The sequence below is a fragment of the Notechis scutatus genome, chromosome 1, assembly GCF_049901735.1.
Source record: "Notechis scutatus isolate UNSWTSFEM ecotype Mainland chromosome 1, rNotScu1.2, whole genome shotgun sequence".
Taxonomy (NCBI): domain Eukaryota; kingdom Metazoa; phylum Chordata; class Lepidosauria; order Squamata; family Elapidae; genus Notechis; species Notechis scutatus.
Window position 1 is genome coordinate 325,474,239 of NC_142009.1, and position 26,904 is coordinate 325,501,142.

General features: G+C 39.8%; 1 protein-coding gene across 2 annotated transcripts in view; it reads left to right on the forward strand.

Moving 5' to 3' along the window:
• Positions 1-323: 323 nt before the first annotated feature.
• YJEFN3 (YjeF N-terminal domain containing 3) overlaps positions 324-26,904 on the forward strand; it is a 32,581-nt gene continuing 6,000 nt past the window's right edge. The window contains exons 1-4 of one of the 2 annotated variants that reach the window (XM_087952596.1): positions 324-574; positions 13,014-13,119; positions 16,042-16,152; positions 22,533-22,646. In XM_087952596.1, coding sequence (XP_087808722.1) covers positions 510-574; positions 13,014-13,119; positions 16,042-16,152; positions 22,533-22,646 — 396 coding nt within the window. In that variant the 5' untranslated portion in view covers positions 324-509. Of the gene's footprint in view, positions 575-13,010; positions 13,120-16,041; positions 16,153-22,532; positions 22,647-26,904 lie in introns of both variants that reach the window. The other variant, XM_087952595.1, reaches the window with a different exon arrangement.

Genomic DNA, 26,904 nt, shown 5'->3' on the forward strand with positions numbered 1-26,904 from the left:
AGTTGACAAGGTTGGAAACCCCTGAACTAGAGGTCTTCTGGGCATGTGCACCTTCCACCTTCTCTTCCAAATCTTCCTTGCCAACCTGAGTCAGAGAGCAGAGGGTGTAGAAGGCAAGCCACCCTAATCCCCCCCTTTTTTTGAGAACAGAAAGGGTTAACCACTCTTCCCCCCCCCCAGTTCTGCTTTTCCATTGGATAACTGCAAAGCTTTCTCCCCCCCCCCACCTCTTTGATTTCTGTTCTTTGGAAGAGCCAGCCAATCAAGCGCCATTCTGCTCCTGGGGTGCCCGCATTGGTGAAACTGCCAGCTTTTTTTGGGGGGGGGGAATGGTTACTGCTGCCCATTTCATTTAATCTCTTTCCCATGACTTCTCTCCCATCTTCTGCCAGCCCTAGAGGAGAGAAAGGAGGAAGCTGTCGAGGGTCTCTTTGGGGGTGGGGGGAGCAGGGTCCCCAGGTGTAAACTTGGAAAGCCAACCTCCCTCCCTCCCTCCCTTCCTTCCTGCCATGGAGAAACCCACTTGCAATTCGACTCACAACAAGAAGGCGATCCAGCCCCTTCATTATCTTAGGTAAGTGGCTGTGGTGGTGAACCGTTGCCATGTTTCCCCCTTCTCGGCAGGGCTCCTGTACCTGCTGGGATGGGAGGCAGAGGCGAGTTACCCCTGTGCCCGGTTTTTTTTTTTTTCCTGAGTTGAAAAGAACGACCTTAAGTTTTTGGGTGCTAATTGTCCCAGGCAAAAGAAAACATGGGAGAATCCTAGCTAGGAAGGGGCGTTCAGACACCACCCGGGTTATTGAGTTGTCAACTGATGGAAACAGGGCTTGGACCAAGGAGGGAAATCCGGGGGGAGAATGTTATACTGGGGTTGCTGACCACGCAGTAGCTGAGATGAACGAAGAGTGAAACTGTTGCTAGCTCCTCTAATGAAAACAACAAGCAAATCAGTAAAATATGATAGTATCAGCTCTGACCCCCTTCTTTTCCCATCCCAGCCCTCCAACTCCCCCCCCCCCCATATGCAGTTGCATGCTGCAAGTGTCATTATTGTGCAGCCGTTAATGTTTTTGAGTAGGACCGGGGAGGTCCCTGCTTAGCCCCTAAGTTTGTTGTTGAGTTTGGGGCCGTCCCCACCTAACAAGGCTGTGCAGAGTAGAAAGGAAGGATGCGGACTAAAAATAAACCGGCTAAGTCTCTTTTGCACACCTGATACACATTTTGGCTGCAATTCATGAACGATGCACAGAGCAGAAGGATGCAGCGGCCACTGTTTGCAAGTTTGCCTTCTCTGCTTAGGTCCACAAGCACATTCCCAAAACCTCTAAAAAAAAAAACCAGCAGTGGAGAAGAGGAGGTGGGTTTGTTTGTTTTTTTAAAAAAAAACACCCCTTCCCCCATTTCCTGGAGTAGGATGGCAACCAGAATTGTTCCACCCTCTTTGCAATTTGACAAGAGAGTTGTGTGAATAGCTTGGTGTACCCCTTTGCCACCGATCACCATAGTGACCATCAGGGAGCCACGTTCATGAGTGAAATGTGGGTGGTGAGGTGTGCAAGGAAGGAAGGGGGGGGCATTTTCTTTGCAATGCTTAACAGTTTGATTGCTGGCAAAGGCTGGTGTCCTTCTGAATCCAAGCTTATAGAGCCGGTTTTAATTTGACTGCTGGCTAGAATTTAGTCTTCCACTGATTTCACAGAGTAAGAGGTTCCAAACCAGAAAACAAAACAAAAAAATACTGTAATGAGGTGGAGGGAGGGAATTGAAAAAGGCCTTTCCAGGGAGGAGAAAAGGGATGGACACCCCAAAGTACATGCATTTATATAGGAGAATAGAGCAATGAATGCCCTTTCATGCATTTAGAAATCTCTAGGTTCTTTGCAGGACTGCCGTTTGCAAGAGGGCATAGCAGACTCTAAGGAACTCTCTGCTACTGAGTCATTCTGAGCAAAAGACAATCAAAGCGTGAGGAAGATTCTTTTTAGGAGAATTTATCGGATACGATTCCCTGCTTTTGCTCCAAAATGGGAGCGGGTGGTGGGTGAGAAACCCACTCGGTATATACTCATCATCCTACAAAATAGCTTCCAGGACTCAGGGAAGAGACATTATGCCGGAAGTTTCCTTTTTTAAAAATAAAAATGAAGCGTTACCATTATGGCGAGCAGTACGGGGATTAAATATACAGAGGTACAGAGAATCAGTGGCTTTAGGGCCAACAGAAGTCATCAGGATCTGTTTGTGCGCTGCTGCTGTATTGCTTAAATCAGATTAGTTCTCTTGAACAAAATCCTCCTGTTTCTCTGTTACTGTAGCAACAGATCCAAAGGATCCATCAAGCTGGAATGCTTGTTTTTTGGGAGTCTCTTTCAGAAAGAAAAAAAGAGGGGAAAAGGTCTCTGGAAGTGCTTTCCCACAAAGTGGGTGAGAGAGAAGAGGGCAAACAATTATTTTCCAATTGCACAGGCTGGGGATTATGGGAATTAAAGTCAGATAAGAGAAGATGATGTAAAAATGAACATTAATGCAAGTGGTCTTTGGTTCACAATCACAATTGGGACCAGGATTTCCATTGATAAGTAAGTCAGTTGTTAAGTGAGTTGTAGCTGATTTTACCACCTTTTTGTCATAGTTAAGCGAATCACTGCAGTTGTTAAGTGAATCTTGACCATGAGGATGTTGCAACAGTCGTAAGTATGAGAACCAGTCATGTGTCACTTTTTTCATTGCTGTTGTAACTTTCAGTGGTCACTTAACTGAATGGTTGTAAATCAGAGACAACCTGTATTTCTATAGCCATAGCATCCAACATTTCACACATGAAAACAGTGATTTTTTTTTCTTTAATGCTCATATTTTTATGACATGTTATGAAGTCCCTAATTTTTAAAAAACTCCATCCTGCCTTCTAATTGTCTCTTTATACTGTAACCACCTGGCTTTTATTCATTTAACATAATTCTCTCATAGGTTCAATGATCAATGAAGTTATCAGTGATTCAGAATCAGCTGCAGTACATGGATATGGTTGGCTGAGCATGAATTGGTGCCTTACAGTCCATGAGCATTGATTCATATGAATATGCACTTACCGACTGATTTAAGTATTAAACTCCTAAGGGTAGTGGCAAAGGAACTGATCTTTCCTGAATAAGAAATCTGTTCAACAGATATGCAAACTAAAAAGACAACCATAAGGACAAAGTTGTGACATTAATGTACTTGGGAATGTGGGAGTCACAGAAGACCCCTTGTAGGCCTAGAGAGGAGATAACTGAATAACAGAGTTGGAAGGGACTTTGGATAACTTCTAATCCAATCTCCTTCTCAGGCAGGAAACCCATTTCAGAGAAGTGCTTGTCCAATCTCTTCTTAAAAACTTCCAGTGCTGGAAAATGCACAACTTTTGGAGAGAAGTTGTTCCACTGCTTAATTGTTCTGTCAGGAAATTTCTCTTTAGTTCTAGATTGCTTCTCTCATTGATTAGTTTCAATCCACTGCTTTCTTGTCCTACCCTTAGATACTTTGGAGAATAGCTTGGCCCCCTCTTCTTCGTGGCAGCCCCTGAGATATCGGAACAGTACTATTCCATACTCCTTTGGAACACTGATACTACATAAGTAGTTTACAAGACTGGCAAAGGTTTAGGAGTGAGACAAAGGGAGAATGATTGAGGAATAGTTAAGAAATTATGGGTAACACATCTCTCATTTATTTATTTTGTTTAGCGTAGGGCATATCATACATGGATTAGCTAGACTTCTCCTAGATCAGGGATGTCAAACTCATGGCGTCATGTTGTCGTCAAGTGACTTATTGTGACTTTTCCCCCCTTTGCTAAAACGGGGGTGGGCGTGGTCAGCGCATGATGCATCCGGCCCGCAAGTTTGACACCTCTGTCCCAGAATAATAAAACACAATTAAATATAAATGTTAAAAGTATCTATGTTCAAATTCCAATGTCTAGGCCAGGGGTGTAAACTCGATTGCATTGAGGGCCACATCAGGGTTGTGTGGGGGCTGGGTGGGCATAGCTGGGGTGGGTGTGGCCAGCTCGATGTCACTGTGATGGCCCGGGCGGGCCTGGGGGAATCCTGAAGATCTCTGCCAGTGAAAACAGAGACTGAGAGGGCTGCAACACCCCCCCCCCACGAGCTTCGTTTTCACTGGCCGGTCCTTCGCTATTTCCAGGGTGGCCCCGTGGGCCAGATCTAAGCATCTCACGGCCGGCCCAGCCTGTAGGTCTTGAGTTTGACACCTCTGGTTTAGGCCATCTAACCATTGAAGCTCAGCATTGTTTATATGAAAAAAAAAATCAGATACTAGACCAGTATATGTGCTCAGCTTACAACCAGTCATAATGTGATCTACAGCAGTGCCCCACCATTCAGGTGCCAGGGACCAGTTCTGTGGAAGGTGGTTTTTCTGCGTACTGGGGTGAGTGTGGGTTTTTGGGTGCTGCATGGATGGGGCTTTGCTTGCTTGTGCAGCCTGGTTCCTGGTGGGCCATGGACCAGTGCCAGTCCATGGACCAGGGGTTGGAGATCCTTGATCTACTGTTTGACATGGGACCTCACAGTCACACTAAGGGGAGGATACTATGCCCCATTTATACAGGAAGCCCTAGCAGATGCCATGTGAGGTGCATATAAAGGTACATATCTCTCAAATTTCAGCTTACTGTTTCTTGCAAAGTTGTGTTAGCCCCCAAGGCTTTTTAATTAGAAATATTAGAGTAGGCGTAATATTGGCTAAACGGCAAATGTGCAATGTGCATTGTTCAGCCTACAGCTCTGCATGTTCTGTACATTCCCTTCATGGGGAATGATATGTATTGTGCACAAAAAAGAGAAATATGTTTACAGGTAGTCCTTGACTTATGACCATTCATTTAAAAACCATTCCAAGTTATGATGGTGTTGAAAAAAGTGACTTGAGACTGGTCCTCGCTTGAAGGTTGCAGCATCCCTGCAGTCACATGGTCACACTTGGGGCACAAGGCAACCAGCCTGCATTTAGTACAGTTGTGGCCTCTTAGAGGTGACCTGATCTCCATTTGTGACCTTTCCAGGGTGCTTCTGATGCGTAAAATCAGTGAGGAAGCTGGATTTGCTTAACAGCTGTGTGGCTTGCTTAACAACGGTGGCAAAAAAGATTGCAAAATCAGGTGCAGCTCACTTAAAAAGCACATCGCTTAGCAATGGAAGTGCCATCTTAGTTGTGGTTGTAAGTCAAGGATTACCTGCACTTCCCAATTAACTTCTATCCCTCTAGGAAGCCTTGATGAGTGTGCATATATCTCTGCTATATGTTGTCCATAATGCAGGCAGTGTACAGATCCGCTGGTTAACATATAATCTCCAGGAAATGTAAAATCAAATTGCTGCAGGTTGGTTTTTCCGAGAGTGAGCAGGGTATAAATGCAATAAATAAATAATTTGTTTTGCCTCAGGCACAGAAGTAATAACCACAGTAAACTCTGCAGTCTTTAACCAACCCTCCAGCATCTCTTCTACCTCCCTCCATTCAGCTAAATAGCAGAGAAAGGAGCATCCATGACTAGCACTTACAAAAAAAACCACCTATGGCTTAGGGGTCCCTTGCCTGCCACCTGGGCAGTGTGCAGAATTTGAACCATCTGAGTGAAAAGATAAGATTCCATCTTTTGTTCTTGTAGTGACAGACCTGATGCTTAGAGGGGAAAAAAAACACCAATTTATTTTTCCATTCTAATGTCTTAATGTTGTGAAAGGTGGAAGGAAAGATGTGAAGATGACCAGCAGCAATTGGACGGACTGGGTTACAGTGGCGATGGGAGCACCGTTGCAAGACTTAAGGGACCACTTTAGGGGTAGATCGTCATGGAGAAAATATCTCTGTGTGGTTGCTAAGAGTTGCACTGACTAGATGGCACATAATTAGTCAGTCATTCAATCAGTTACTCTGCTTAGTTGGTCATCAGAAAATAGCTGAGAAGAAGGAGATGGATGGTTTTTAATCTGCTGCTCTTCCCCTTTCTTGCCATTTCAGTTGGCCTTTACGGAACAGCTGTGTAGGTGGAAAGAAAGGGAGGGAAGGAGGAGGAGGAGCATGTGTGTGCCTTGTGTGACTCCATTCCCACATATGCATGCACGTATCGTTTTCATTCAATTCTTTAATATTAATGCACGTCCTACGGCATATCCAACTAATTCACAAACAAGCCAAACTAACCTTGCTCAAAACCCAGCTCAGCATGCTATGCTAATCTAGCTGCAAGGTTGGGTTGAGCAACTGGCAATAGTAGGTCTGCATGTCCTCCCTCCCCCGATGTTGAAGCCATTAGTGTCAGCCTTCCAAGGTAGACCAGACAAGAAACATAACCAGCTGAGGTAATTCTACTTTATTCTAAGGCTATATTAATGGGATCTTGCAAGTCTGAAAGTACAAATCTCCCACTGACACTTTTCACAACCTGATAAGATAGGGAGGATTGTCCCAAAGTTGCTTTTCAAAAGGCAACTGGGACTTACTTGGTTTTTTTCTTGAGAATGTTTCCCTTCTCATCCAAGAAGCTTCTTTAGTTCAGTTAGAACTGAAGTCAGAACTCAAAGAAGCTTCTTGGATGAGAAGCAAACATTTTCCTGGATGAGAATTGAAATGTTTTCAAGGAAAAAAAAACCCCAAGGAAGTCCAGTTGCCTTTTGAAAAGCATCTTTTAACCATAACCATAATCTGGATGATTGAGCATCTACATCAATTGTTAGGAAGGATTCTTTCTGAGTTTCTTTCTCTGCTCATTGGGCAGCTGAGGACTTCCCCACTCTTATCTGTTCATTCCCTAGGCATCATCTCTTTCTCCAACTCCCAAGGTCTTTCCCACATACCATGACAATTAAGAGGTCCCTGAAACCATGATGGCTGAAAACTTTTTATGGTTCTGAATGGGAACTTCATGAAAACTACTATAGTGTAGACTTATGAGAGATTGTGGGATGAAAGTGGGGAAGGGATGAAGTTTAGGGGGGAAGAAGCAATAAACAAGCAGGGCCCTTAATGTATTCAGCACCCCAGTCACGGGAATATTGCCAGGTTTTTAGGGCCTTCTGAAAGGCTAATATGATTGGGCCTTTCTGATTTCTGAAGGTTTGGTTAACTTATTCTTAAATAGCTGTTTTTCTACATAAATGAGGTAATTTGCAAAATGCAAATTTGAGGTAAAATGCAAATCAACACCCTGTTTTTATTTTTAAGCAACACGCACATGCCTATTCTCTTCTCTGCTTCATTCCATCCAATTCAGTCCCCTTGTCCTTCCACCATTGCATCTATGTTACCACTTAATCTCAGCATTTGTCTTCAAGCTAGTAGGCCCCTACCTCTGGCATGGTGGGCTCCTCTTGTCTTTTCTTCCTCACAGTCTTTGACTTCTGCATCACCCAGTCTTGGCACCTTTTTGGAAGGTTGTGGTCGGTCTGTGACTGTGTTTCTCATCCTTGGTTGCTTAAGATGTGTGGACTTCAACTCCCAGAATTCCCCAGCCAGCTCACTGGAGAACTATGGGAGTTGAAGTCCGCACATCTTAAAGTTACCAAGATTAAGAATTACCAATCTATGCACATGGATGGAATGAGGGCCAGAGGTTCCTCCTGCGTATGAGTTCTCTGGAAGGAAAGCAAATGCAGCCAGCTTGGGGGATCATATTTTAAGATCAATGAAGTAATCTTCACTCCAAGGTTTCCGTTAGATCCTTACATCCAGTAACTTGCACTTATTTAACTGCTATGCTGTCTGTTCCCAAAGATTAGAATACCAGGGGCAGATCCTCAAGGCTTCCTCCAGACCCACCTCACTCCACTTTTCCTTTTCCCACCAACAATGGTGGTCAGTAATGTGACCTTTCTGTCTCCTTTTTGATCCCTCGGGTTGAATGAACTGACATATGTGAACAGTTCTTTCCATCCCTCACCCCGGCCTTACACCGCCTGCCAGGGCTTTTGGGGGCTGTGAGCCAGGAGTAGAACAATCAGAGTATTGTCTCCATTTTTGCCATGTTACAAATTCCTGTCTGTGGCTTCTCTCGTTCCAAAATGGAAAGCCCAGAGGTAACTGTAAGGGAAGAAAAACGGGGTGAGGGGAACAGTCTATACCCGTTTTTGTCTGGAAGCCAGATGACCTGATTTTGACTTGTGCAATTAAAATGAATATATGTATAATATATTCATATACACACACATTACACGCACACACATACACAGCCAAACACTTTTTATTGCCTAAATTCAAGCCTAATTAAAAGGTCAGCCTGTATATGTTGAGCAGAGAAACGTGACAGATTGAGGGCATGTACATAGGAGGATAGTCATTGCTGTATTTTCACAAAGTGGTAAATGCCCAACTGTTTTAATAAGGGGGGGAGAGTCTTCAGCTGTGTTATTTTAACACTCACTGAAGAAAATTATATAGTATTGTATATGAACATCTGGAGAGCTGGTGTAGAAATAGGTTATACAGGTAGTCCTCAACTTACGATCCCAATTGAACCCAACAAGTTCTCTTGCTAAGCAAGACTGTTGCTGAGAGAATTTTGCCCCATTTTACGACCTTTCCTGCTACAGTTGTTAAGTAAATCTCTGCTGTTCTTAAGCTAGTAGCTTGGTTGATAAGTGAATTTAGTTTCCCCGTTGACTTTGCTTGTCAGAAGATCATGAAAAGGTGATCACATAACCCCAGGACACTGCATCTGTCATAAATATGAGTTAGTTGCCAAGCGTCCGAATTTTGATCACGTGATCATGTGGTCATAAGTGTGAAAAATGGTCCTAAGTCACTTTTTTCAGTACCATTGTAACTTTGAATGGTCATTAAATGAACTTTTGTAAGTCAAGGACAACCTGTAGGCCTATTCAGACCATTGGGCTATAAAATAGTTCACAAGCTAGCAATCAGACATACAAATCACATTGATGTTGTTTTCCCAATGAAAAATGTCTACAGCACTGATGTAGAGCAGAGATTCAAGCAAAGAGTGCATTTGGTTGTTAAGGCATATCTACTCCAAGATGCAAATGGATAAGACAAAGAAATGGCTGGTGTCAGGACAGTAAATGACATTTAGTGTAAATCTAAATGTAGCTGAATTAAATTCAATTAATATGACTCATAATGTACTTAATGTTTTCCTTTTATCATATGAAAAATAACACCTTGGTGGTAACTTTTAGTTTTTAAGTGTGGGCCACCACGATGGATTTGTAACATTAACCAACTGCACTCAACATGTAGTCCTGACTTCCAGGTTGAGCCCTACTCGCTGACGGACCGTAGATCGTGACTGTCCGTGGCTATGGTCTGTGCTCTTTCGTTGGAGAGCCCTGATCATTGCGATTAGGAGCTGAAGCTGCCTTGGAGGGTCGGTGGAGTAAGGGGAAGCCGCAAGCCAGGTTGAGGGGAGCCGCATCTTTTTCCCCCTGAAGACGACTGAAGCGGTGGTCCAAAATGGCCACCCCGAAGAGGAGGACTCAGCTGGACTAAGATTTGTGCAGGAGGGAAGAAAGAGGTGGATAACATCTGAACCGGAACAATTGGATGAAACAACTAAACAAAAAGTACCCCGGGATTAAGGTAACATTGAACTTTTAAGAAAAGAAAAGTGAGCGGCGGAAATACAAAGGGACAGGAAAAAAATAAGAAAATAATTTTGACAGCTAAGCGGGGCTTCAAACCGGGAAAGGAAGAAGCTGGAACTAAAGACTTAATTAAATTGGACTAAAATATTTCGGCAATAAACAGGCATAAAATAAAGCTCGACTTAAGATTGACAAATAATAATAATAATAATAAAACTTACAAATTGGAGACTGGATTGTGCTGGAATATTGAGGTTCGAAAAACCCTAAATAAAAAAAATAAGGGAAAAAAGTGAGGACTTTGTATAACGGAGAGTGCCATCTTCGGATAAAAACTTGAATTCAACCAAAAGGGAAAGCATCCTGTTTCTGTATGAACTTGGGTTGATATAATGTTAAAGAAATATTGAAACAAAGTAAGAATCTTAGAGAGTGAAAGCAGAATCAGAATAAAGAAAAAAGCAAGAAAAGACTGATTGTGGGATTGATTGACGCTTTTGGTATAGACCCTGGGCTGGAACAACTGAGAACTTTAGAAAATTGGAAGAAGAAAGAAGGAAAGTAAAAGTGTTTTTTGTGGACTTTAACGATTATAAAATATAAGAGTGTGTAATGATGATATCTCTTAGCGAATTAAAAATGGAACTTAAAAATATGAGAGAACTACTACAGGAAAGAGGCGAATAACTTTGCTCTGTGTTAGAAGAAATGGAAATGGCGATTGAAGAACAAGAAGAAAGAGCTTCAGAGGAGGAGGAGTCGATTCAAGGAAAAGCCATCTTAAATAGACAATTAACACAAAGAACACTACAAAGACGAGGGGAAAGAAGGAAGGTTAAAAAGTTGAGATTTAAGAAGGTAATCAAAAAAGGGAATACCTGTGAAATTAGGAGAGGTAGAAAGATCCAGCAGAAAAGGGGAAAGGAAGATATCAAGAAAGAGAGGGATTTAAACCGGAATGAGAAAAGATATGGGAAAAAGAGGGAGAGGAGAGGCAGTAAGAAACAGATGCATGAAATAAAGAACTATGGAAATAGTAAAATGATGAAAAGAAATATTTTTTTCAGAGTTAATGGTTGATGAATTAAAAAGGGGATTCTGCAGGGTGACAAGGGGTAACAATCTATTTGCAATTAAAAAAAAATACTTAGAAAATAGGGTAATATAGATTATCAAAGGAGGGATAGATATTGATAACTTTTATTAGATGAATATATATCTTTATTTTTATTTTCAAAAGAAAAGTTAAGGTTTACTGAAGAAATTGTAATAATTGAAATGGATGTGAAGATGTTTAAAAATGAGGTTAATATCAGTGACCAGAAATTGAATAGTCAATTTTTTCTCTTTTACTTCCCTTGAAATTAGAAATAAAATTAAGGGGGGAAAATATGTTGTGGAATCCAAATGAAAAAATGTAATGATTATTGTTGTAACTACTTAAAAATAATGGTTTATTGGGAACTAAGATGAGGGAATAAAGGTATATTTTAACCACTGAGGTGTCGCACTTAAAGCAGTAAAAGGGGGGAAACCTATACTTGTTTTTTTTTGTGTGAGTTAAAACTTGTATTAACCTAGAATCTATAGAAAGAATGTGTGATGGAAAGCAAATATGACAGATTAAAGAACCACTTAAATTAATAAGCTAATACAGACTATTAAAAGGAAGGAGAGACATTGATAACTTTTTTTTAATTAGGCAAATTTATATTGTTACTTTTATTTTTAAAACAAATATTAAAGGATTATATTTGAAATAATTGAAATGGAACGAAAATATGTTTTGATTGAGATTAATGTAAGAGACTAGGATTAATTTGCTTGTTTCTCTCCTTTCGGAAAGTTTGAAATGGAAAAGGTAATAGTAGAATTAAGTATGCATATATGAATGTATAATTGCTGTCATATTTGTATGTAAAAGTGATGACCCGGAAATATGTTGTCCACTAAAAAGAGCTTTTTGTTTTTATGTGAAAAATTGAATAAAATTTGTTTAAAAAAAACCATGTAGGCCTCAGTGGAACTGCATCTACATGGACAGAAGCACGCAGTGACACACCCCAAGGCTCTCTCTTAGGATATCTTCAATATCTTCATCAATGATTTAGATGAGGAGATAGAAGGAGTACTCATCAAATTTGCAGATGACACCAAGCTGGCAGGAATAGCCAATACTCCAGAAGTTAGGCTCAAGATTCAGAAGGATCTTGACAAATTTGAACACTGGCCCTTATCTAACAAAGTGAAATTCAATGGTGAGAAAAGAAAGGTTCTACATTTAGACAAGAAACACCAAATGCGCAGGTATAGAATAGGCGGTACCTGGCTCAACAGTAGTAATTGCGAGAGGGATCTTGGCATCCTAGTCCCTTAAATATGAGCAGGCAAGTATGCTGTAGCTGCCAAAAAATTAACAGTCCTAGTCTGCATTAACAGAAGGGTAGAATCAAGATCGCGTGTTAATACCATTTTATAATGCTGTGGTAAGGCCACACACTTGGAATATTGCGTCCAGTCTTGCTCACCACAATATAAAAAAGATGCTGAGACTCTAGAAAGAGTGCAGAGAAGAGCAACAAAGATGATTAGGGGACTGGAGGCTAAAACATATGAAGAACAGTTGCAGGAATTGGGTATGTGTAGTTTAATGAAAAGAAGGACTACATGATAGCAGTGTTCTGATATCTCGGAGGCTACCACAAAGAAGGAGGAGTCAAGCTATTCTCCAAAGCACCTGAGGGCAGGACAAGAAGCAAAGGATGGGAACTAATCAAGGAATGAAGCAACCTCGAACTAAGGAGAAATTTCCTGGCAGTAAGAACAATTAACCAGCGGAACAACTTGTCTCCTGAAGTTGTGAATGCTCCAACACTGGAAGTTTTTAAGAAGAGATTGGATAACTATTTGTCTGAAGTGGTGTAGGGTTTCCTGCAGGGGGTTGGACTAGAAGACCTCCAAGATCCCTTCCAACTATGTTTATCCTATCCTATCCTATCCTATCCAATTCTATTCTATTCTATTCTATTCTATTCTATTCTATTCTATTCTATTCTATTCGTGGGTGCTCTGGAGGTTTTTAAGAAAAGATTGGACAATTATTTGTCTGAAATAGTACAGGGTTTCCAGCTTGAGCAGGAGATTGGACTAGAAGACCTCCAAGGTCCCTTCCAGCTCTGTTTTACTGTTATTCTCTTATTGTCTGTTGTTTGTTCTTGCATCTGGAATTTAGAATTAAACTACCTCTGAATGTGGTCAGTCCGTCAGGTAATTTGGTAAGACATTCGTCAGACCATTCCTCCAGCGCTTTGATTACAGCCTAGCTTTTGAAAGAACATGCACAAATGGGATTTTCAGGAGAAATGTAACTGTAATTCCCCCTTACCCTTCCTTCTTCTGCAGCAGAGCCGAAGCCACAGCTATTGAGAAGGAGCTGCTAGAAGAGTTTAAATTTGGCCATCAGCAGTTAATTGAGATCTGGGGTCATGCATCTGCCATGGCAGTGACCAAGGTGAGTTCATAGTATCCATGATAGCCAATGAAAGTTTTCCAGGTTATCAAATATAATGTAAGGAACCTCATTATCAAGAAACTGCTTCAAAGAATCTCAGTTGGCCGCCCTGGCAGTACGGATAGCTGGTCAGCTGGATCTAGGCGAGACTTTCCCAACTTCAACAACTTTAAGATGTGTGGACTTCAACTCCCAGAATTCCCCAGCCTTTTTGGAAGCTGAAATCCCCATATTTGAAGGGAGAGATGAGATTGAGAAGCACTGATCAAGGAAACAGCAACAGTGATTTCAGGTCAGGGTCATTGAGGAAACGGCTTTAGGTTTAAGAAGAAAAGTGACTGCATAGAGATAGAACATCATATTTGGATTTTTCTGTGGGAATCAATTTTTATTTCTTTGCAAGTAGATCTTGATTTACAACCACAATTGGGATCAGGATTTCCATTCCTAAGCAAGGCAATTGTTAATTAAGCCGTGCCTGGTTTTACAACCTTTTTTTGTTGTTGCCAAGGTTGTTAAGTGAATCACAATAACTGTTAAATCATGAGATCATTAAGCAAATCTGCCTTCCCCCATTGACTTTGCTGGTTGGAAGCTGTCTGGGAAAGTTGCCAATGACAATCATGTCTCCCAGGATGTTGCAGCCATTGTAAATACATGCCATTTCCCAGTGCTCAGATTTTGATCACAAGTCCATGGGAATGCTGCAATGGTTGTAAGTGTGAAAACCGGTTGTAAGTCACTTTTTTAAAGTGCTGTTGTAACTTTGTATGACCACGAAACAAATGATTGTAAGTTCAGGACTACCTGTGTATCTTCTTAGTTCTGCATCTATCTTCCCTTGCAGAATTTTGCTCTGTACTATGTTCCTATCCCCTTGGATAAAAAATTCTAAAAATAATCTGTAGACTGGAGGAAACACAAACTGCAATTGCATTTTCCTCAATTTCATAAAGCAAACAAAGAACACATTAAAAAGGATTTTCAGTGACTAATTGAGATTCTAAAACAGGTGCACAAAACAGACTTTTAGCAGCAGCGGCCATAAAGAGGCATCTCCAGTCTCAATAATAATTGAAAGTAAAATCATAATATAGTTAATCAAAAAGAAGGAGCCATCTCTAAGGGCTTTTTAAAACCTCTGTTTTTAATCATCTCTTGAAGCCTAGCAAAGCAGGGGTTATTGGATTTTGGAGGGAGAGGCAGGGAAATCTGCAGCCTTGACCCTGTCAGAGAATGGCAATGTATTTTTGTACAGGATACAGAAACTGGGAGAATAAAATTGGAGGATATGTAGCATTGGCAAAATTGTCGGTTTATATATCCATAACAGAAGCTAACTCAATTTAAGCATGAATAGCTCCAGTGGATGCAACACACAGCAAGACAAATTGAGATATTTGGAGCGTGATTTCTAGGAAGACAGTCATGAGACCAATAAAAAATAATAGATGACATGATTTAAACAGATATTAGCTGCAACCCACAGCGCTCAATGCCCATTGCAAAGTACAACTATTTAGGTCAGCGGTTAGGAAACAAACGGAAGGGAAAACAACATCACTAAAAAAAATCTATTTAAAAGAAATCAGAAAAAATTGCTGGGCTTCATCCCTGTAATCTTTCAGAAAAAAAAGATGTGATGGGAAACTGCTACAGGTAGTCCTCTACTTACAGTCATTAATTTAGTGACCGTTCAAAGTTACAACCCCACTAAAAAAGTGACTTATTACCATTTTTCATTCTTACAACTGTAGCAGCATCCCCATGGTCATGTGATCAGAATTCAGTTGCCTGGCAATTGGCATTTATTTATGATGTTTGCAGGTTGTAAAATGGGGCAAAACTGATTTAACAAATGTCTCACGTAGCAACAGAAATTTGGGGCTCAATTGTTCTTGTAAAACAAGCCAAACATCCATATTTTGATCATATAACCACATGGATGGTTTTAAGTGCTAAAAACAGTCATAAGTCACTTTTTAAAGTGCCATTACAACTTCAAATGGTCAATAAACGAATGGTTACAAGTTGAGGACTACCTGGTATTCAGTCAGCATTGCAACAGCATCATCAGTTTAGCCAGGATTGGAGAATGTATTACTGGGTATCATCATTTATTTAATTGCATAATTCAGTTTGTTATATTTCCTGATTCTCAATGACACTGGGAGACTTTTTATCAATTTCATAAACTTCTTTCATCCGCTAAGTTGAAGAAATACATTATGTCATTTGTGTGCTGTGAACTGTGTTGGAATCCCGCCCTCTTCCTGATCTAGGCTTTATTTTTAGGAACATTGTGAACCTGTACAACATTATTGTTGTTGTTGTTGTTGTTGTTGTTGTTGTTATTATACATTGCACAGTCAACCAGATGTTCAGATTGGGTTTGGCATTTTTGTCTACCTATCAAGTCCTTACCAAGGACCTGGGATAGGCAAATCTGGATATTTGATAGTGTCACTAATATTGCCGCAGGATGGAAGCTGTTCCAGGTAAAGCTGTCTTCTGCAATTGACTGATGTCAAATTTGTCAATGCCTATGGTATTCAAGTGCTGCTCCAGTAGTTTTGGGACTGCACCCAAGGCGCCTATTACTATTGGTATTACCCTTGCTTGCCTTTGCCATAGTAGTTCTATTTCTATTTGTAGGTCTTTGTATTTTTTCTCCGGGCACTGCCACATCCACTATCCAGACTATTTTGTCTTTCTAATCAACAATTGTTAAGTCCGGGGTGTTATTTAGCAGTTGCCTGTCTGTCTGGATTCTGGTCCCATTATTATTATTATTATTATTATTATTATTATTATTATTATTATTATTATTATTATTATTATTATTACTGTTGTTGTTGTTGTTGTTGTTGTTGTTTTTGTTTTACTTGTGCACCTTCATTTGCTGGATTTTTTTTGTTTCAGGTTTTCCCCAGGCAGTCTCTCTCAAAGAAGCAGCCGACACTATTGGTGATCTGTGGTTGTGAACAGAATGGGGCAATCGGCCTGGTATGTGCCCGACATCTGCGTGTATTTGTAAGTATCCAATTAACTCTGAATGCCGTGAGGGGTGGATCACCTTTGGATCATGGAACTGATTTATTTATATCTTGCCTTTATTATTTTTATAAACAACTCAAGGTGGCGAACATATCTAATACTGTCTTCCTTCCTCCACTTATTTTCCTGACAACAATCCTGCAAGGTGGGTCTGAGAGAGAGTGACTGGCCCAAGGTTGGCTTTCATGCCTAAGACGGAACTAGAACTCACAGTCTCCTTGTGATTGGTCCAAAGTCAGCCAACCAGCTTTCTTGTCTGAGGTGGAACTAGAACTCACAGCCTCCTGCTTTCTAGATTGGTTCCTTCACCACTAGACCAGTGAATGAATAGATGATGCCAAAGAGCATGACAAGCACAGGGAATTGATAGATTGGCTGTCCTTTTTGTAGACCATTTGCAAACAGTTTCCTTGGCTGAGTCTCTGCCCCACCAACTTGAGCCTTTTAAATGCAGATTCTTCCAGTCAAGATTCCCTCCAAAATCCTTTAACTCCAGTTATTTGCATTAAAGGCAACAATGCCACTGAGAAACCTTGTCCAAGGCTTTCTGGCTGCTATAGCAAACTTAGTAACTTGCTCAATGGCAAACATTTCTCACCCATGAGCAGGATTGCTATTATCTTGATTCTCATATACTACACTGCTCAAAAAAATAAAGGGAACACAAAAATAAGACATCCTAGATCTGGATGAATGAAATATTCTTATTAAATACTTTGTTCATTACATAGTTGAATGTGCTGACAACAAACTCTTGCAAAAATTATCAATGGAAATCAAATTTAGCAACCCCTGGAGGTCTGGATTTGGAGTTACACTCAAAATTATAGCGGAAAAAAACACTACAGGCTGATCCAACTTTGATGTAATGTCCTTAAAACAAGTCAAAATGAGGCTCAGTAGTGTGTGTGGCCTCCACGTGTCTGTATGACCTCCCTACAATGCCTGGACATGCTCCTGATGAGGTGGCGGATGGTCTCCTGAGGGATTTCCTCCCACACCTGGACTAAAGCATCCCCCAACTCCTGGACAGTCTGTGGTGCAAGGTGGCGTTGGTGGATGGAGCGAGACATGATGTCCCAGATGTGCTCAATTGGATCTGGGGAACGGGCGGGGAACGGGCGGGCCAGTCCATAGCATCAATGCCTTCATCTTGCAGGAACTGCTGACACACTCCTGCCACATGAGGTCTAGCATTGTCTTGCATTAGGAGGAACCCAGGGACAACCACACCAGCATATGGTCTCACTAGGGGTCTGAGGATCTCATCTCGGTACCTAATGGCAGTCAGGCTACCTCTGGCGAGCACATGGAGGGCTTTGCGGCCCCCTAAAGAAATGCCACCCCACACCATTACTGACCCTGCCAAACCAGTCATGCTGGAGGATGTTGAAGGCAGCAGAACGTTCTCCACGACGTCTCCAGACCCTGTCACATCTGTCACATGTGCTCAGTGTGAACCTGCTTTCATCTGTGAAGAGCACAGGGCGCCAGTGGCAAATTTGCCAATCTTGGTGTTCTCTGGCAAATACCAAATGTCCTGCACGGTGTTGGGCTGTAAGCACAACCCCCACCTGTGGACGTTGGGCCCTCATACCACCCTCATAGAGTCTGTTTCTGACTGTTTGAGCAACCACATGCACATTTGTGGCCCGCTGGAGGTCATTTTGCAGGGCTCTGGCAGTGCTCCTCCTGTCTCCTTGCACAAAGGCGGAGGTAGCGGTCCTGATGCTGGGTTGTTGCCCTCTTACGGCCTCCTCCAGGTCTCCTGATGTACTGGCCTGTCTCCTGGTAGCACCTCCATGCTCTGGACACTACACTGACAGACACAGCAAACCTTCTTGCCACATCTCACATTGATGTGCCATTCTGGATGAGCTGCACTACCTGAGCCACTTGTGTGGGTTGTAGACTCTGTCTCATGCTACCACTAGAGTGAAAGCACCGCCAGCATTCAAAAGTGACCAAACCATCAGCCAGAAAGCATAGGAACTGAGAGTTGGTCTGTGGTCACCACCTGCAGAACCACTCCTTTACTGGGGATGTCTTGCTAACTGCCTATGCTTTCCACCTGTTGTCTATTCCATTTGCACAACAGCATGTGAAATTGATTGTCAATCAGTGTTGCTACCTAAGTGAACCGTTTGATTTCACAGAAGTGTGATTGACTTGCAGTGACATTGTATTGTTTAAATGTTCCCTTTATATTTTTTGAGCAGTGTATATTCAGGGCCACCAAACATGATACATTCATTTTAATTGTACATATTTTCCTTAAAAATTACATTTGTACAGTTGCTATTAAGCCAAGAATTGTATCACATAATTCAGTGACTTGGCAATTTAATAGATCATGGTATTCCCATGCATTTAGTAACTCCAGAAGTGCAAAATTAGGTTTCCTTAATAAGAATAAGTATTAAACAAATGTTCCTGCCATCCTGCACAAGATATCTTATATCTTAAATTAACAGATTTACAAAATTTGGATTACAGAATTTCTTAAGAACACTGCCAACATCCTAGCTTTAAATGCGTTTACAGAATCTTATTTTCTGAGGCAAAGAGGATCAGATGTATTTCAGAATCTATTACATAGATTTCTGATCACTGGATTATAACCAACATGAGATGTTCAGGGTCTTATGTAACCAATAAAAGTCCTGGAAATGATCTTCTGAACCTCTCCCATGCCACCAATTACAAATTTTTAATGTGACAGAAAGAAAGAAAAATACACAGGGAAACCAAAGTAACATCAATTAAATCAAATTTAGCTTTTGTTGTGGTCCCCTCTCACTTTTTACTACTCTTTCTCCAAGTTTTAACTAAACCTTACCCTGCTTACATTTATGAGATTAGCCCAGGACATTTAAGATCAGTGTTTCTCAACCTTGGTGACTTTAAAACAAATGGACTTCAACTCCCAGAATTCCCTAGCCAACATGGCTGGCAGAGGAATTCTGAAATTCTTGATGTCCACTAGTCTTAAACTGGCTAAGGTTGAGATACCCTGGTTTAGATACTGCCACCTGGCAGGGCTGGCATTCTTAATATACATTTCTGTCGATCAGAGTATTGATAAACTCATCTATCAACACAAGGTTTCGTTGATAGATAAGCAGTTATTATATCTCTTTGAGACAAAGTAAAGAGAATGAATTTTCTGTTTGGGAGCGCTAAATGTCTTTGGTATATGAAATCTGTCAATCCAGTTTCTCACCATTTCATGTTTGAGTAGACATGGTCAGATACATTTGTAAAAGCTTTGCCATGCTAGAGTGGATTTCAATTTTCTAATTACTTAACTGAAATCTTTTTATGTTTTCTCAAGGACAGGATTCTTTTTTTTTTTTTAAACAAATTTTATTAATTTTTAAAAAACAATACATAAACAAACTAAACGTAGAATGTAATAACATAAAGCATCTTTTCTGAAAAAACCAATAAAACATCTTATTTAAAGACAGAATAATTCCAAATTATCACATTTCCATACAAACACAATTTAATATATATATTTATCTTATCTATTCAACTTCATATCTTATCCCAACTTCTCTTTATTTCTCCCTTTCCTTCTACTATTCAATTATATTTCTTTTGCCTTAGATTATATATATTCTTTATATCCATCTGTCTTATTTACAATTTCATTATTCTCTTCCAATGTTCTTCTTACATTCTTCTAAAATTTGATTAATTCAGACATAGACAAACAAAACACAAAACATAAATACATAAAACTTCTTTTTGGAAAGCGGCTTACCCGGGTTACCTCTTTTTGTACAGACATAAATCAAATTCATGCTCACTTAATAGACTATTTCATATCTTATTTAGCATTCTGTATTTTCTATATATTTTCTCTCCTCTATTCACTCTCTTAATTCTATTATGTTTATTTCATCTCAATTTAAATAATTATACTTGTATCCTTTGTCCGTTCTCTTTCAATCATCTATTTATCTTTTCTTTCTAATACAATATTTCTCCTGTAATCACTGGTTGAAGCATGACAACTTTCTATCTTTCCCCTAAATTTAACACTTGAAATAATACATACTTTCCACACTGATTTTGCTTAGTACATTCTAAGTAATACATTTTAGAATAATAGAACAAAGATAGAAAAGGAATTGAGTTTATAATATAATAAAAACAATATTCCATAAAATATTAAACTCTATTGTTAACTCTTAAACATTTTATACATTCCCTTTAATGCATTATTAACTCATATAATAGTTCAATTTTCTAACTCAATTTCAAATACTAATATCTACAATACAATCTTATGTACTTTTGCAAAATCTTATATTTTTTTAAATAGCTTTTACCCTTTATCTCTGAAAAAAATATCTGTTTTTTAGCATCTTGTTTTAAACCTTTATGACTTCTCTTTCCTTTTCCCCTTCCTTTCTTATCAATTCTAATCTTTTTGCCCCCCCATCTCTCAAATTCCACTCTCTTAATCTTCTCTCTCTGTTGTGTTTCTCTTTTCTGTTGCTTTCTGACATTGTATCGATTTTTCATCTTATTTTTCCCTTTCTTGGTTGCTTTTTTAAGTTCTGAATTCTCCATTTTCACTCCCCCTTTTTTCTTTTCCTCAACTATGACTTTTTGTCCATTAAAGATGGCTTCTTCTTCTTCATCCCAGTCCTTTTGTTGTTGTATTTCTTGGTAAGTAAAAATCGCCATTTCCAAAAAGTGAAAAATAGATCCAGAAGAGCCCTTGCCTTCTTGCTCCTCTTCTTGTAACTTTTGATATTCCATTTGTAGTTCTTCCACAGATAGTGCCATTTTCTTTTTCTTTTTTTTTAAAGCAACCCAAATGTTTTTAGTCTTTCAAAAAATAGTTACCCAAAGGTCCCAAAGTCCCAAAGCAGTCCAAATCAGAACAAACTGTCTCATTAACAATTTCTTCTTCTTCTTCTTTGTTTAATTTCTCTTCCTGGGGTAAAGTTCAGTTACAGTTTCAAAATGATTTTCTGGAAGCCTTATTGCCACATATTTCTAAGTCTTATAAACTCCAAGCAGTCTTCTTCAATAAAATCTTAGAATAAGTTTTTTACCTCTTCCTTCCCACTTATAGCAGTAAAATTTAATTTTAAATTCCAATGTTCCAAAATCTTTTATCCCCTTGGCTTTAATTTTTAGGTTTATTTACCTTCTATGCCCAAGCAGGTTTTTCAGATTTCCATCAGCTATTTCTGTAGAGAAGGAGAGTGAGAAAAAATAACTTTCCCTTTCAAAACTTTCTTCCGCCACTTGCAATCTTTTCTGGGAAACAATGTAGCAATCAAAAAATCAAGTTTCCAGGTTTTTAAGGGTTCCTCGTTATCCCGGTTCAGCCAAAGAAAAACTTTCACTTTCTTCCTCCTGCACGATCTTGTCCAGCTGCAGGCTTCTTTGTGGCGGCCATTGCTGACCGCCGCTCCACCGCCTTGGGAAAAGGGGTTTTTGCCAGCTGGAGAGGGGGTCTGCGACACCCCCAAACCCCTGTCCGGATCCCCCCTATCTTCAGCTGCCTCTACGGGGCAGCTATATCCTCCAAATCCGTCTGGATCGGAGGCACCAAGGCAGCGAGCACAGCAGGAACCGGGACAGGATTCTGACTGATTGTTTTTTATAATTCGGGTACCCTTACAGAGGGCTGCTGAAAACAATAGCATCCAGAACCTTGAAAATATCCTAAATTACTTTGAAGTTTAAACTCCTGCACTTAGCATAATGTCCAGGATTTCTTGCAAAGCTGCTTGAAGTGTTATCCAGTTAATTCACCTCATAGTTCATAAAGAAAATCTCATTAGGAATTTCCCAGTAGCAGTTTGTAACTCTTCTTTCATTATTTCCTCACCTATATTCTCTTCCGTGTCCTGCCTCTCAAATTTTAATGTAATTGGAATGGTTTCTGGGATTAGACACCTTCACATTAGCTTTGGTTATAATGAGGGAAGTGTGTCAGGACTAAAAAAGATTTATTTGAAGGTAACATTCTACGTCCAGCATTTACCTGGACATAGCCAACTCTGGGATATGTAATTCACTGTCACCCTTGATCCTGCTTTTCCCCCCACCCCTCTGGATGTATCATCCAATGAAAAATGTCCATAGCCAAGAGTCATCAATCATGCTCTCCAATTAGATTTTTTCGCAGAAGCTTCAGTCATCTAATCAGTCTCTGAAGAAAATATGAATGGAATGTACTTTCAATTCCACACTGCCACCTGCTCTTTGAAACTCCTCCCCCTTTCTATTGTCAACTATAAAACGTGTATACAAAATGTTTTATGAGTTGACAGAATGATTGCCCTTGATGCTTATCTGCAGTCATCTCTTGTTTTCTATTCCAGGAATACGAGCCGACCATTTTCTATCCCAAAAAGTCTTCTAATCCTCTCTACAGAGATTTCATCACGCAGTGTGAAAAGATCGACATTCCTTTCCTTTCCTATCTGCCAACAGAGGTAAGGCGAGACACTTAATCGCATTTGGGAGAGGAAGCCGATTACAGTAAAAATCCTTTTATTTCCAGCTTTCCCACGTATTAATGTTTTCATCCCACCTTCAGAACTATGTGGGCAGAAACTTACATTTTAGCATCTCAGCTAAAGTACAGGCAGTCTTCGACTTACAACAATTTGTTTAGGGACCGTTCAGAGTTACAACCATTAGGGACCGTTCAGAGCCATGAAAAAAAGGGTGACTTATGACCATTTTTCACACCACCACGGAAGCATCGCTGTGGTCATGTGATCAAAATTTGGATGCTTGGCAACTGACTCATATTTATGACCCTTGCAATGTGCTGTGATTACACTATCACCTTTTGAGACCTGTTCATGGGGAAGCCAGATTCACTTAGCAACCATGTTACTATCTTAACAACTGCAGTGATTCACTTAACGACTGTGGCAAGAAAGGTGGTAAAATAGGGCAAAACTCAGCTAATAATTGTCTTGCTTAGCAACAAAAATTTGGGGCTCAATTGTGGTCACGAGTCAAGGACTACCTATAAAATGATTTAGATCTCTTTTTCGAAAGAACTGTTGTTTGCTGCCTTTCTCATTAGAAGGAGGTTAGATATCTCATAGTTTTTGTCCTCTGGATGTGTTTGGCTACAATTCCCGTAATCCTGTAGGTGAAAGCTATGCAAGTAAAGATATAGTTGAACAGAACCAGAGTGGGGAGGTAGAGTGTGTTTCTCTCTTTCTCTGTGTTGAAAGTTAGCATCCACCCCTCCTAGAAGAATGAAATATTTTAAGAAATATTAAAAAAGGCAGAAGCTTATATTTCCCCTAAAAGAGAAATAGAAATCTTAAGGGAGACAGAAATTCAGAGCTTCAGCTTCCTGCTCCAAGAAGATATTTGGTGCCCAAAGGACCTTCAGCTCCAGGGCGATGGGATTAAAACATGACCCTCCAGGACACTATAGGATTATCTAGCAGCAGAGCTCACTGCATTGCAAAATCTAAGCACAAGGTTCAACCAAACTTATCTCAGACAAACTCCTAGGATTTGGGCATGGCTCCATGGGAGTCTGACAGCAGCCAATAGAATAAATTTCTTGCACAGGAACAGGAAGCTCAAGGGCAAGACCCAAGAGAGGGTATAAATAACCCTCACTCTCTACTCCCTGTGGTCAGCTGCCCAGGACCTCAAGCCCATGTGGTCCTGTTAATAAACCATCTTTCCAATCAGCCTCCATGTTTCCAGTTTCTTTCTCTCCACTTGGAACTGAACCAGATGGATATTTCTTCCAACAAGTGTATACTAGGAGCTCATTGTCTTAATTATGTATTCTGAGCAATCATTTCTGAGCTATCTGCAGTTTTCATGTGATCTGAATTTCAGGTTGACTCAAGAGTGTTTGGGTTATATTTTAGCATTGATTGCACATGTTTGATTCCCCCAAAGCATAGTGCCCACCTCAGTGCAATCATACGTATGATGTCATCGTTGTTGTTTCAATGCATATTTTTGTATCGTTAAATCTATAGTGCAGAGCACACACTGAAATGGCAATGTGGAATTTCAAGAGAATCCTAAACTTCCATTTCCAGAATTAGTTTTAGAAGTATTAAAGGATAAGCACAGATAATCTAGTTATTATGCTTATTCTGGGTTCTCAGTAATTCATCCAATTAAATCATTGTCAACATTTCTTTCTCTACATTTAATAAGTATATCATTTTACCCTATTAACAATGATAAGTTGGCAAAACTTTGGAGGTCTTTTGGGGGCCCCTCAGAAGGCGAGGGATGGGATACGTGGCCTGTGATTTAAATTGTGCGTGCTTGGATTATATTTGATTTATTTTCTCAGGGAAGGGAAGGCAGTTGCAAATGTTTCTGATGAATTAGAAAAAGGCTTTAATACTTCTGCTAATGCCTTACATGGCTAGCAATAAGAGGTTGAAGGCATTGACTGCTGATTGTGTAGTTTTGGGTGGTCTTCTGGAATGTGCAATATAGTAAATTCCTCCCATTGGGTATAGATGCATGAGGATAATAAGGTTGAAACTGATATTAATATGCTGTTCAGTACACCTACTCTTTTATGCATGACAGCACAACACATCAGCAGTACAAGTACTCCTCATTTAGCAATAGCCTTGTTTAGTGAGTGTTCACAGTTAAGACATGATGGAAAATAATTTTGAGACTAATCCTTGCATGACTACCATTGCAGATCTGTAAAGTGAAGGAAAGCTGAAATAAGATCATAAGCCCAGTTGTGTCAAAGGTGCTTTTTCAAAAGGCAACTGGACTGCTTTTTTGTGAGAAGACATTTCGCTTCTTATCCAAGAAGCTTAATTAGTTCTGGTGGGATGGTGGAGGCGATGGAAGGATTTAGTTCTGTCAGGATAGAGGAGGGATTGGAAAGATCATATTTCTTTGCAGTCATCTGGTTGTTAGCACTCTCCCTGAGAGCTCTTGAGGCAGTCCAGTTGCCTTTTGAAAAAGCTCCTTTGAGACAACTATGACCTGGATGTCTGAAAATCTCTACACCCATTGAACACAGTCTTGGTTTTTCTTCGTGTTTGTTTTGCTTAATGATCCAGTTGCCAGTGCCAATTGTGGTTGCTAAATGAGGATTAGTGATTCAATGACATGGATTTAATAATTTATACCTGATTCTTCCTGGGTCTTCTTAAGGTTGAAAAATATTTCTAGATACTAGAGTTATTTCTGACTTAGATTTTAATTCCCTATATCTATTTTACATAATGTTCTTTTTGTACCAAATTTGGTCTCACCTATAGGTCATCATTGGTCCAGATCTGCTGGGGAAAGGACCAATATAGAAAACCTTCTTGGCATGAGCATGCTTCTACTTCTAATGAACTTGAATTTTATGGGACCAATAGAAAGAGGGAGAATGTGCTGGAAACAAATGAATATTATACAAATTGTATGGGATTTAGCAACAGTACAGAATTTTCATGACCTATTTTGTTCTGAGTAAGCTTTGTATTCTATTGCTCTGTAGATAATTTCTTAATTGCTCTGCATTCTCTGAAGAAATGGAGGCCTTTTGTGAGAGATATCCAGACTTGAGGATGTATAGCAGTTGCTTTCTTATCTTTTCTCTTTCTGCTATTAATTCAGGGTTATTATATTAGCCTGACTGATCCCTTTATTCTGCGCTATGGTTAAGCCAGCACATTCAATATTTATGCTACTGAAAAGTGTAAAATCGAAGCACACCCATTTTTAATGGGTATTTGTGATACATGAACCCTATGTCCCTGTATGCATTTGTGAGTTATATGACTTATCACTTAATTTTTATTTTTATTTATGTATTTAGAGAATTTATATGGCCACCCACTCACTCTCAGTTTTAATGTTGGGTTTGTGTGTTTAAAACTTTTTATGCCTTTTAAAAAATGCACATGGATATTTATCTATATTATAAACATTGCATTCATTCTCTTATATATTATTTTGCAGGCTATTGTTTTTCCTGATGCTTATTTTGTTTCCAATAATTGGTAAAATCATGTCCATTTAGGGCCTGTTAAATTTTATTATGCACTGAAAACCACCAAAAAGGGCTAAGGAAATCCTTATCATTTCTTTGCATCTCTATGCAAAATATGGCACTCCCTTGAAAATTTTTGCCTGAGTAACCCAGAGTGGGATGGAGCCCATCAACTGGCTTGTTTGACATTGCTGTCGCCAGGAAGATGGCAGATTATTGATGTTATGGTTGTATATTGGGATTTTATTTTTTGTAAGTTGCCCAGAGTCACCGAGAGTGAGTGGGCAGTGATATAAATTTTCTAAACAAACAAACAATTGTATCTGGCTTTGATTCAACACTTCAATTTGATCTTTCAAACAAAGCAGAATCCAACCAGCTTCTTTGAATCACATTTTCTAATACAGCTGCTCTTGCCTTCTTGGCAAGAAACTTCAGCAGAAATGGGTTTGGCTGGATTTCCGTTGAAGCTTTCCAAAAGCATTATCCTCTAAATGATTGCTGGATTCTAAAGTTTTCCTAATTTCAGTACGGATGCAGGCAGGGAAGAAAAAAAAGTAATTTTTAAAAGGTTTTGGCTTTGCAATTTGACTTCACCTCATGAAATTGAAGTTCCTTTCAGCAATCTTGCGGTATAGAAGCCACCTAGAAGTCAAGTGAAAAACAAAAAGTTTTGTGAGAATACAAAGATATTAAATCAAATAAAAGCTTACAACTGAAACCTCTAATGGTAAAAA